Source organism: Sylvia atricapilla, chromosome 7 (genome assembly GCF_009819655.1).
Source record: "Sylvia atricapilla isolate bSylAtr1 chromosome 7, bSylAtr1.pri, whole genome shotgun sequence".
Taxonomy (NCBI): Eukaryota; Metazoa; Chordata; class Aves; order Passeriformes; family Sylviidae; genus Sylvia; species Sylvia atricapilla.
The window spans coordinates 15,657,220-15,668,701 of record NC_089146.1 but is presented as its reverse complement, the minus strand read 5'-3'; the positions used below and the strand labels follow the sequence as shown (position 1 = coordinate 15,668,701).

At 40.3% G+C, this 11,482-nt stretch overlaps 1 protein-coding gene across 1 annotated transcript in view; it reads right to left on the bottom strand.

The window, feature by feature from the left end:
• Nucleotides 1–1,295: 1,295 nt before the first annotated feature.
• TTN (titin) overlaps nt 1,296–11,482 on the bottom strand; it is a 240,161-nt gene continuing 229,974 nt past the window's right edge. Inside the window, 19 exon segments of the mRNA XM_066323289.1 lie at nt 1,296–2,434; nt 2,437–2,567; nt 2,692–2,985; nt 3,923–4,076; nt 4,166–4,595; nt 4,598–7,058; nt 7,061–7,084; nt 7,087–7,225; nt 7,228–7,337; nt 7,340–8,345; nt 8,348–8,388; nt 8,391–8,810; nt 8,813–8,854; nt 8,857–9,795; nt 9,798–9,822; nt 9,824–10,047; nt 10,050–10,082; nt 10,085–10,111; nt 10,229–10,822. Of these exon segments, the coding sequence (XP_066179386.1) occupies nt 2,270–2,434; nt 2,437–2,567; nt 2,692–2,985; nt 3,923–4,076; nt 4,166–4,595; nt 4,598–7,058; nt 7,061–7,084; nt 7,087–7,225; nt 7,228–7,337; nt 7,340–8,345; nt 8,348–8,388; nt 8,391–8,810; nt 8,813–8,854; nt 8,857–9,795; nt 9,798–9,822; nt 9,824–10,047; nt 10,050–10,082; nt 10,085–10,111; nt 10,229–10,822 (7,259 nt within the window). The 3' untranslated portion in view covers nt 1,296–2,269.

The window sequence follows — 11,482 nt, the reverse complement described above, 5'->3', positions numbered from 1 at the left end:
TTTGTGTAGAAGAGGCCATGGTTAAATCTGCAGATGCTGTCTATCACTCTCTTTTTGCTGAGATGACTAAATACCTAGTGTGTTTTTAGTGTTTTATTGTGTGCCTGTGTACACAAGTGACTTGTTAGCTAAACAAGATTGTATCTATGCATTTTTGTGTCTTGCATTGAGGTTGTTGGTTGGGGTGTTTTTAAATATTTAAAGAAATGAGAATTAGAAACTTTCTTGAGTTAGGGTTTTGGTTTTTTTCTCTTTGAATGGTTTAAAGATTAAAATATACAGCCTTTTAAACTTGATTTTTCTTCTTTTTTACTTTTCTCCCTAAGGAAGAAATACTATGTACTCAAACTCTTTCATATTTTTAACTCCTGCTTCCAACACTTCTAAAGGTTGGATTTTGTCCTGACGCAGAGCTTAGCTCTTCTGAAATTCTTTTTTTTTACTTTAGTCCTTGTTTTGTCTCTATTTCTCAGCTTTCCTGCATAATTTACATAGATAGTGGTTATATATAGGGTTATGGGGAATTCTAAAAAAAGGTTTCTACCGTGAGTCTATTTGGAATACGTTTTCAAACATTCTGTCTGCTTTTTTTACTTCTGATGAACTTGAGTCTTTGGTTTTTTTAGTATTAGTGGCATGCTGAGAGTCAGTGATGCCTCATGTTTGCTAGCTAATGTTCTTGCTCCACTTCAGACAATTTTACTGCTCTATTTTATTTTAAAGTGTTTTGAAGTGCTATTTTAAAGTGTTGAATTTCTGTGAATGTGTTTGCTCTCAAGCTTTTTCTACAGAATGAATTCTAGAAGCAGACTTGCTCCTTTGACCTTGATGCTCTTTTCCCCATAGATAACATATCCCAGCCCCTCCCACAATCCCCCAAATGTGAAGACAGGCTTTGCTTTGACAGATGTATCAGCTGACTTGTAGGATGAAGAATTGATTAATCACCCACAGGAGGTGACAATTTGTTGGTCCAGGCAGTTAGGGTCAACTAGTCTGTACAAGACAGTGTAGACAAAAGCCTGGAAACAACAGAGGGATATGCACAATGCTAGGCATATGCTAGAATTTATCCTTTTTCAATGAAGAACCTATGAAGAAAAAAATTTTTGAAGTGATTTTTTTTTCCATGGCTGGTGGACAGGCTGTTTCTTATAGATGGCTAGATTGTCAAGTAGCTGGTTTACATTGGAGAACTGCATTTCTACCTCATCTTTTGTTTCAGCAACTTTTTCTGTAGTGTAGTACAGGAACTGTAAAAAAAAAACAACATAATAAATAAAGGAGTCACAGACTTTATGGTGCAGAAAGCATGCTTATTTCAAATGAACATTCTGTCTCAAGGAGGTTCAACAGCTACCAAGCTCTATTACTACATTAGGAGAACTAAAGCAAGTTGAAGTGTAGGCTGGTATTTGATGTTGTAGCAACAGTTTGTTTTCAAACTGTGGTTCATTGCTTAGTTGCCTGGAAGTGACTACTGGGTGTCTAATACTACCACACAAACTCAATCACTGCACCCTAAGAACCTCCGAGATGGGGTACTGCTGCTGCACTTGAATACCTAAATAGCTTTGTTGATTAATGGGATGGCCAGGTGATGTTACTTTTTTAAAAGCTGTTTAGGCAGTCAGTGTGTCAGAAACAGTACACAGTGGGTGAACAAAGTGCTGGCCGCTCGCACTTTGTTCAAAAATTGTCAGTCAGGTATGAAAATTACGACATAATCAGAGCCAATGTAAAACATTAAAGTATGCTTACAGGAGGGTATTGCAAACATCACCAATGCCTTACATTTCTGATTCAATGTAAATATTTGTGCACGTATGAAATACTGTGCACAGTATCATGTCTTAGGTGTAGGTAATCTTCAACAGGGAGTCTCTCTACCTGTTGAGGCATTCTTAGACATCAACAATGAGTTGAGGCGCAAAAATTAGTTAAATGTTGAGCAGGGTAGTCGTTTGCTATGAAACTTTCCCCTGCCAACTGTTAGTTCCAAAAGTTACTTTTCAAAATGTCATAAAATAAACGGTACAAAACTTCATAACCGTGAACTTCGGCTATATACAGTATGTACATGTCAGTGAAAAAAGTGTTTTAAATTCTTAGGTCAATAATGACTATAAGTCATAATGTATAGATCTGGACTTTGTCTCGTTCAGGTAGGTAAAAAAATATTTTTCTTTTATATTTACATATCAGATATTTCAGTCCATATATTAATCACTTGTAAAAATACAAGTGTAAATAATACAGATTAAGCTCTCTAAGGTGATCGGATATTTATATTCACAGTGGCAGAATCGGTACCAAATTCATTCCCTAAATTCAGAGTATAAAGTCCGCCATCGTTCTTCTGGACATCCATGATGATCAGGGTGGTTAGATCTTCACTGGTTTCAATATGGAATCTGCCTTGCTGGTCCTGACTGGAAATTTTCTCCCTCTGCAGTACCATGTTATTTCAGGAGCAGGTTCACCCGAAAAGGCACAGGATAGTGTAAGAACTTTTCCTTCCTCAATGCTGATATCAGATGGGAGAGCTTCAATTTTGGGTGGTACCCCTTTATAAAACAGGAGAAGAAATACCAAGTTAGTCTGTTTTCAGTAAGCCATGAAGCAGCTTTACCCTGAGGACTACTTCAGGGTAGCTGAAGCACTAACTCTACTGATAATTGTAATGCTCACCTCTCAGACCTGATTTAAGCATTTTACTAGTTGAACTCTCCAGTTGAGCCATGCTAGATTTCCCCATAATACTGCTGGAGCTCATCTCCATAAAGGATTCTTTCATAGAGGACATGCTTTTGGCAGACATGCTTTCAAATTTCATTTCAGTCATGCTGCTACTGCTGAAACTGCTGAATGAAGCCTCTTGTTTAGAAGAAGCCATTTGAAAGGACTGAGAAGAAAAACTTTCGTGCATGCTTGCGTCGCCACTGGTCTTCAATACTACCTCTTTCGGAGGTTCTTCAACTAGAGCTGAGGAGCATTGCAAACATAGAAGGAAAAAGCAACAACATCACATTAACGAACAAAGTCATGCAGTTCTGTATGGTTAATTTTACAGAAATGAAGATGGCATACTTTGCTTTCAGTGAAAAACTGCAGTGGAGTATACGCTTGTTTACAATCATTTGATTCAAGATATCCAAATCACAAGCAGTAATTTAGAAATTAAAAAAATAGGTAATGAAACTTAGAGTATGTATGAGCTTCAAGGAAAAACATACATACTTAAGCAAAATAGGTCATCACACAGTGTTTCTTATTAGAGCCATTACAAGAATTAGACACTCAGAAATTATGTGTGTTCACTTCATATTTGTAGAAGCCGTGAAACATTTCAAGTTCTTAAAAACACAGAGTAGTAAAATCTGTATTTCACTGCATTGTTCTGTAGCTGTAAAGGGCAACAGGAAAGCTCAATCACTGCAGCTTTGCTTTAAACCCAAACACAGTCGTGCAAGCAAATCACAGCCACACCTTGATGCTAGGAACTGGGATATGGTATAGCCAGTAAAATAGTAAACCCAGTTCAATTAAGATGCCATAAATTTTTTTAACTGAGGAATGACTGTTTTATGGTAGCAGATTTTGTTAGTAAATGAGAAAAGAATAATTACCAGCATCAAGGTCTTAACATACTCATCCTAGAACAAATGCTCAGCGCTTTCTGTTAACATGCACCTGTTGATGTAATAGAGCTCCTCTTTGCTACTCCGTGGGTGTTAAAAAAGATTTCTAATGCTGTTTTAGGGCTGTGTATGTAATATACAAAGAAAAATGAACTTCTTAAAATACATAATGTTGACTTAAAATCACATTACCAGTGGATTTTATCATACGTCATTTTAGTAGACACACCACAGCAAGAAGTTGTGACTATTCTGAACACAAGACCAAAGAACAAACTTACGGAGTACAGTCAAAGATGCTGTAGCAGAACACTGCCCATGGAAATTTTTTGCCTTAACTGTGTATTTTCCAGTGTCACTTACTGCTGCATTTCGAATCTCAAGAGAATATATATTTTTAGAGCGAGATACTCTGAGGTGCGATGAAACTGCAATCTAAGGAGGGGAACAAAAATGGTTTCATTACAATCAATTTTATGAATAAATTCTGATTTTTCAAGTAAACATATTAAATGGTTACTTACAGGTTGATTATTCTTTAACCACTCAACTTCAGGAGAAGGCTCCCCAGAAACTTCACATGTGAACAACACGTCTTGTCCTTCATTGACGTTTTGAGACTTAGGCTGCGTGATGAATGCTGGTTCACTGGAGCGCTCTTTAGAAAGGGTCACAACATACTGGCATTTAATAATGCCTTGATCAGTTTTACCCTCACAAGTGATTATACCTTCATCCTTATTACTGGCCTTTTTGATAGTTAGCGTGTGATCACTTCCAGAAACACCGTATCTATAATCATCTGAATTTCTCAGCTCCATTCCATTCAGCACCCATTTTACTTCAGACGCACCTGGAATGTTGGCTTTCAATGTCACTTTCTGCCCTTCAGACATTGTCATTTTAGTTGAAGAAGCTGTAATTTCTGTTTTCAATTGTTTGACATCTTCCGTAACAACTGACTTTTAATAACTTCTTGAACTTGAGATTTCTCTTCAGTTGCCACTACTGATTTCTTCTGGGTAGAAACCATAAGTAACTCATCTTCTTTCTGAACTGTTTTATGAGATTCAGATACACCTCTTACCTGGGAATGGATATTTTTAAATACTTGGCCAGTAAACTGGAAGTTAGTTTTTGAAACACCTCCTTCCCCAATAATTTCACAGGTGTATTCTCCTTTATCAGATTCTGTGAGTTCATGGATTTTGAGCTCATAAGTGCCATCTGCTGCATAATGAAACTTGAAATGATGGTCTTCTTTCAGTTTTTTACCATCTTTATACCAAGCTACTTCTCTGACACTTAAAACATTGCTTTCAACTGCACAGGATAACTTTACCTTATCTCCAAGAGTTTCTGCTTTCAGATGCTGTTTTATCTTTGGTGGAGAAGCAGTTGGTAACTGTACTTTCTCTGTTGGTACTATTTTGTCTCCAGGTGGTGACTTAGCTTTTGGGGGACTGCTGATGGGTTCAGGAGATTTCACTCGTTTAGGAGACTTAACAGGCTCTGGTGACTTTACACGAGGCTCAGGAGATTTTATCCTTGGAGGTGATGTAATTGTTTTTTCAGGGATTTTTGTTCTTTGAATGGTCAAGGTAAAATGGGCTTCCTGTCTTCCTTCAGAGTTTTCCACCACAACAGTGTAACTTCCTTCATCTGATATCTGGACAGAAGAAATTTCAAAGGTAGACTTGTACTGTGTTCGTGTTACTTGGAAGCGCCTTGAAGAAACAATAGGTTGACCTGCACGGAGCCATGTTATTGTTGGTGCTGGTTCACCATCAACATCACAGGAAAATCTTGCAGTCTCCCCTTCAGAAACTGTGATTGACCGTGGCTTTGTAAGGATTGTTGCTGGCAAAGTGCTTTTAAATGCTTTGTGTGAAGTCCTTTCTTCCAATGATTTTTTTTCCGCTGCAGTGACTTTTTCTTCAGAAGCAGCATAGTGTTCGTAGGATAAAAGTGATTCTCTTGTTGCTGACATTTCTGATTTGACCTCTCTTACTGAGGAACTTGCTTCTGTTGCAGATGCTTTCTTAAATGAGGAGATTGCATATGCCTCTGTTTTTGTCAAGTCAGGTAAAATTGCCCTTGGTACTTCTTCATCTCTCCTCTGGGAGGAGTATGTAGTGTAATCTCCTCCAGTAACATCTAGTGTTGCATAATCAGAGCATTCCCCTTTGTAGTTTGTGCATACAGCTCGGTATGTTCCGCTATCATCAATGTGGCAGTCGAGAATCTCCAGAGTTAATACACCACTTGTATTGGTAATGTGTATCTTACTGCTCTCTTGGAGCTCCACACCGTTGTGGTACCACTTCACTTCGGCAGTTGGTTTTGATTGGACATTTAGAATGAACCTGGTGTTATGGCCACACGGTACACGGTGTGAGCGCATTCTCAGGGTAATGCGAGGAGCATGGTCAAGGGTGAAAGGCTGCTGAGTCAGAACTTCGTATTTCCTTTCCATCGTTTTTTGAGTTTTCAGAGCAGATTTCATGGACTCGTATCTAGAAAATATATCAAATCTTGCCATCCTCTCAAACCGGGAGAGAGATCTTTCACTAGAGACTGGGCTAGGTGAACGTGGTCGAGTTCTCTCTGGTGTTGGGGATCTTCTCTCACTTTCTTCAGGAGGCCGTGAGCGAGGTCGAATTAATTCAGATACAGGACGCATCAACTCAATGTAAGTTGGAGAAAGGGATCTTCTTCTCCTTAGTAATCTAGAGGGAGGTGAGAATTCCCTGTGAGCATATTGCACCATTTCTATTTCTTCTTCTTCTTCTGACGTGATCTCAGTTATTTCTCTTTCCCTCCTTCTCCTGAGTCTACTCTTTTCTTCCTCTGCCATATATTTGAGCTCACTTCTGTATTCAGAGAGGCGCTGATCAGCGCCAACAGGCCTGAGCAATTCCTCGTCCTCCCTCTCATCCATTATTCTTTGCTTTTGTTTAGGTGGTCTGTAGGCAGCCCTGTCGTGACGTTGACGAAGCTCCGCATAGCTTGCACTGGTCTCAGCTTTAGTTGGAATGTGATAGCTTGAATACCTCAGCTCTCTTTTTCTTTCTTCCTCTGAACTGACTTGTGCTCCTGCAGTAGAATATCGAAGGGCAGATAGTTCAAAGCGTGGGGGACTTCTACTTGGTGGGGAAGCAGAAAAGCCTAACTCCAGCTCTTCTTCAAGTCGCAGTCTTTCCTCTTCAGTTCTCTTCATGGCTAAGTAGTCATCTATTGGCATGAGCAATTCCTCATCAGACAAGTCACCAAGTGATCGCCTTCTTGGTCTATAGTGATATTCATACTCTGGAGATGGGCTACGCCGGCGTGCTGGTCTCACAATTTCAAGATCGTCTTGTGTCAGCTTTGGTATGCGCCATTTAGGCTTGTACTGATCAGAAATACGTGGCAGTGCATCACATAAAATTGCTCCCACCTGGGAGACGTATGCGTTTCTGACGTTTCTGCACGGTCCTCTCAAGTTTTCCTGGCATTTCATACTGGTCTCGCAGCCTCTTGTACCACTTCATGTCAGACAGAGGCACAAAGTGTTTAATATGCCTGATCTTCCTCAAGAGCAGCACGCACAATGTTTGCGAGGCTCTGGGATCTCATATGGCATACGAAGTCTCCTTTCCTCCTTCTCCTTCTTTTCTTCCTTCTGAATTTCATATTCACCTTTAACAGTCTTGAGCTAACAGCTGGTTTATATAGGATAGCAGCTTCTCTGAGAGCCTCTTGTGCAGTTTGTGTCAGTGGAACAGCTTCAACCCCAGAAAGGATTTCTGCCATTCGTAAGGTCTTGTCAATTTGCCTTTGTACATGCTTCTCCCGCTCTTCTTCTGTCTTGTATTCACGCTTGACATATTTCAAGCGTTCAACTTTTAGATAAGCCTGACAGCTCGTAGATCCAGCACTGTTTGTAGCAGTAACTCTGTAGTAGCCACTGTCTTCTGGTAAAGTATCTCTGATATGCAAAGCATAATAATCTAAACCTTCATGAATTATATCAAAGTTGGGACCAAAGGATAGAGGTTGACCATCTTTCTCCCATGTCAAAGTTGGTTTTGGCACACCAGATACCCTGATTTCAAAACTGACATTTTGGCCTTCTTGACATTCAGCATTAGCCAGCAGTCTTTTGAACATTGGCCTAAGTGTGGCATCTGCTGGAGGTGGATGCGGAATCACAGTCAGCTTAGCTTTGCAGCTGTCTTCACCATATTTATTGCGTGCCACAATACTGTATTCAGCATCATCTTCTTCAGTGACATTATTGATGACAAGTTGATAAAGACCCTTGTCTGATTCAAAAGTATACTTCTTATCATCATCCCCAGGTTTGATTTTCTGGCCTGATTTATACCATGTTAAGCGAGGTTCTGGGTGAACTGTAATAGTTACTCCAAACCTGACATTTTCTCCAACATATGCAGTACGATTATACAAAGGCAGAGTAAATTCTGGGGGATGCTCTAATAGTCTCATAGTATCAACCCTTCGTTTCACTTTTCTAACAGTTCTGCATCTGTAGTGCTCAGAAATTTCTCTCACACCTTTAACAAAAAGTTCTGCATAAGAGCTGTCCTCACCGTAATCATTTACTACCTTACATCGGTAGGTTCCATCATCTGATTTAGAAACATCTTTAACATACATGGTTGCCACACCATCTTCATATTTGATTTCATATTTCTCATGTGCTTTTCTAATTGCCTCATACCAAAGTACCATGTGACTTGTTGGACTCATCATAGTTTTCAATTGTGCATACATATTTGGCATGGCCTCCTTCTTCTGCAACATTATGTTTTATTTGCCCAGCAATAGGCCCAATGTCTATTGGGGCAACTTTAACTTTAGCCACTGTTATGCCTTTCTGGGATCTAATTGCGCCTCCACATGAAATGCGGGCTACTGACACAACTGTGTTCCACTCCTTCTTTACTAGAGTTTGATAGTAACGCCTGTGCCTCAAGGTCTTAATGGTTTTAGTGCTGGTCTTTTCTGTCTGCTGTTTTAGCCATACGTGATTAAGTGCTTCAGCAGCTGTCATCCGAGATTTTCTTTCCTTTACTAGTAGGCGATCAATGAAGTCCATGGCTTCGATGCTTATGTCTTTGAATGCTTCATCCTCAAAGCTGTATTCAGCATTGAGAATATTTCAATAACTTGTTGGTTGTTTTCAGCAATGAAAGGGTTAAGGCCCTGAGAAGAATGTATGTTAGAGCACCAACTGACCACATGTCTGTAGCTGTGCTGACCAAGTCATGGTGATGTACTTCAGGTGCATAGTATTCAGGAGAAGTGAACTGGAGTCTAAAGCTGTCTCCAGGCCTTAACTGTCTGGCTTGACCAAATTCAACAATTTTAATTACAGAGCTTCTTCTTGTAAAGTAAATAATATTGTCTGGTTTAATATCAAAATGTCCAATGCTATGACTATGTAAAAATTCTAGTGCATCACAGACCTGGCGTACGTAATTTACTATTTCTCTTTCATTAAGTTCAAATGAAGCTGTGCTGATTCTTTCAAAGATGTCAACCCCAGAAATGAATTCAAAGATCATGACCAATTCTTCTAGGCTCTCAAATGATTCATGAAGATGCAGGATGTTTTTGTGCCTAGCAATGTTTAGGATGGAAATTTCTTTCTTTACCAAAACTTGGTCAGCACCCTTTACTTTGACAAATTTGGCCAGGTAAGTCTTCTTTGAAACTGCCTCAACACAGCGATGTGCAATGCCAAACTGCCCACGTCCAAGCTCTTCTGCAATCATGTATTTGTCATAGAGTTCCTTTGTAGAGTGGTGAGCTGCTTTAGCTGCCGTAATTTCTCTGGTTTCATCAACTTCTTCATCATAGTTCATCACTCTGGTCTTATCTTCCTTTGTTACAATGGGATCAGTAGGTTCAGAAGGCTGACTTTGGCCAAACTTGTTCTCTGCAATCACACGGAACTGGTAGGTGGTCTTGCCAAACAGGTTCACTACTGTGTATCGCGTATCACGAGCTTGAGCAACACGAATCCATCTCTCTGCTGTTGTAGCGCGTTTCTCAATGATGTAGTTTATGATCCTGCTTCCACCATCAGTGGCTGGTTCATTCCAGGTTAGGTGACTGAATCCGTGAACATCAGTTACCTTCAGACTCTTGGTGGATCAGGCACATCAGCCACATTCTAATTCAACTGTTTTTTGATCGATTCCAAATCTGTTTTTCGCACAAACAATGTAAAATCCCGCATCTTTTCTGTCAACACCATTTGGGAAAACAAGAGATGTGAATGATCGTGTAACAATGACTTGGTAGTGTCCATTAGTATCGATGAGATCTTGTCCCTTCTGCCATGTGATCACAGGGGGCGGCTTGCCACTGAATGGAATCTTGATGCTCACCACTTCCCTCGGAGAGCATGAACAGCTCCCATGCCTTCCAAGTTTTGGGCAAATGAATCTTCGCAGGAACTGCGAATAGAAAAGAGGAAGAAAAAACACATTACCAAAAGCACACAAGAAGCGCATACATAGTCTAAATATTCAAAATTAAATGAACTGTCTTGATTATCAGGACCCTTCATTCACCTTCAACATCCAGAGAGGCAGTGCCAGACACAGATCCTCCTTGGTTGGTAGCTCTAACTTGATATACCGTGGCATCATCATCTGTTACATTCGTGATGACTAGCTGGTAATATCCACCCTTGAATTCCTGTATCTTGATCTTTTCCCCATCTGGCATGATTTCTTTGCCCTGTCTGTACCACTTGACAATTGGCTTAGGATGACCAGTGACTTTGCAGACAAATGTGGCATTAGCTTGAAATTTCACATTCAGATTCCTTAGTTCTTCCTTGAAATGTGGAGCTTTAATTGGCACATCAGATTTTGGAATGACTGGTTCGGATACCTCACTCCACTCGCTTTCACCACCAAGATTTTCACATTTCACACGGAACTCATATTCAAGACCTTCAATAAGATCTTTCACAGAGTAGACTGTTTCACGAATTTCATCTGTTGTTACAGAAATCCACTTGTTCTGTTTTTTCTCACGCTTCTCAAGATAATAAGTTCTAATCTTTGCACCACCATCACTTGCAGGTGGCTTCCATGAGACAACGCAAGAATCCTTGGTGACAGCACTTGCTACTGGCTGGCCGGGTTGTCCTGGTTTATCTGTAAAGAATAACAAAGTTCAAAAACTGAAGTGAGATTGCCTTACTCATTAATTATAAGGTATGCTGGTTTTGGCTTGGGTAGAGTTAACTTTCTTCACAGTGGCTAATATGGGGCTGTGTTTTTGGATTTGTGCTGAATGCAAGGTGATAACATAGAGATGTTTTTTGTTACTGCGAGCAGAGCTTACACAGAGCCAAGGCCATTTTCTTCTTTTTGTATTGACACGCTGTTGAGGAAGTTGAGGTTGTATGGGAGGGGGGAGCAGCACACAGGCAGGACAGGTGAGCCCAAATGACCAAAGGGATATTCCAGACAATGACACCATGCTCAGTATATAAAATGGGGGCAAGGGTGGGACACTTGAAATGATGGTGTTTGTCTTCCCAAGCCACTGTTACGTGTGGTGGGATGTCCTGGAGGTGGCTGAAGACCTGTCTGTCCATGGGAAGCAGGGAATGAATTCTGTTTTGCTGGTGCACACAGCTTTTGCTTTTTTTATGAAACTCTCCTTATCTCAACCCAAGAGTTTTCCAGCTTTTATCTTTCTGATTCTCTCCCCAGTCCTACTGGTGGGGCAGTGAGCAAACAGCTGCGTGGGGCTGGGCTGCTGGCTGTAGTTTAAGGAAAACATGGGCGCACACAGATACTGATATTTTG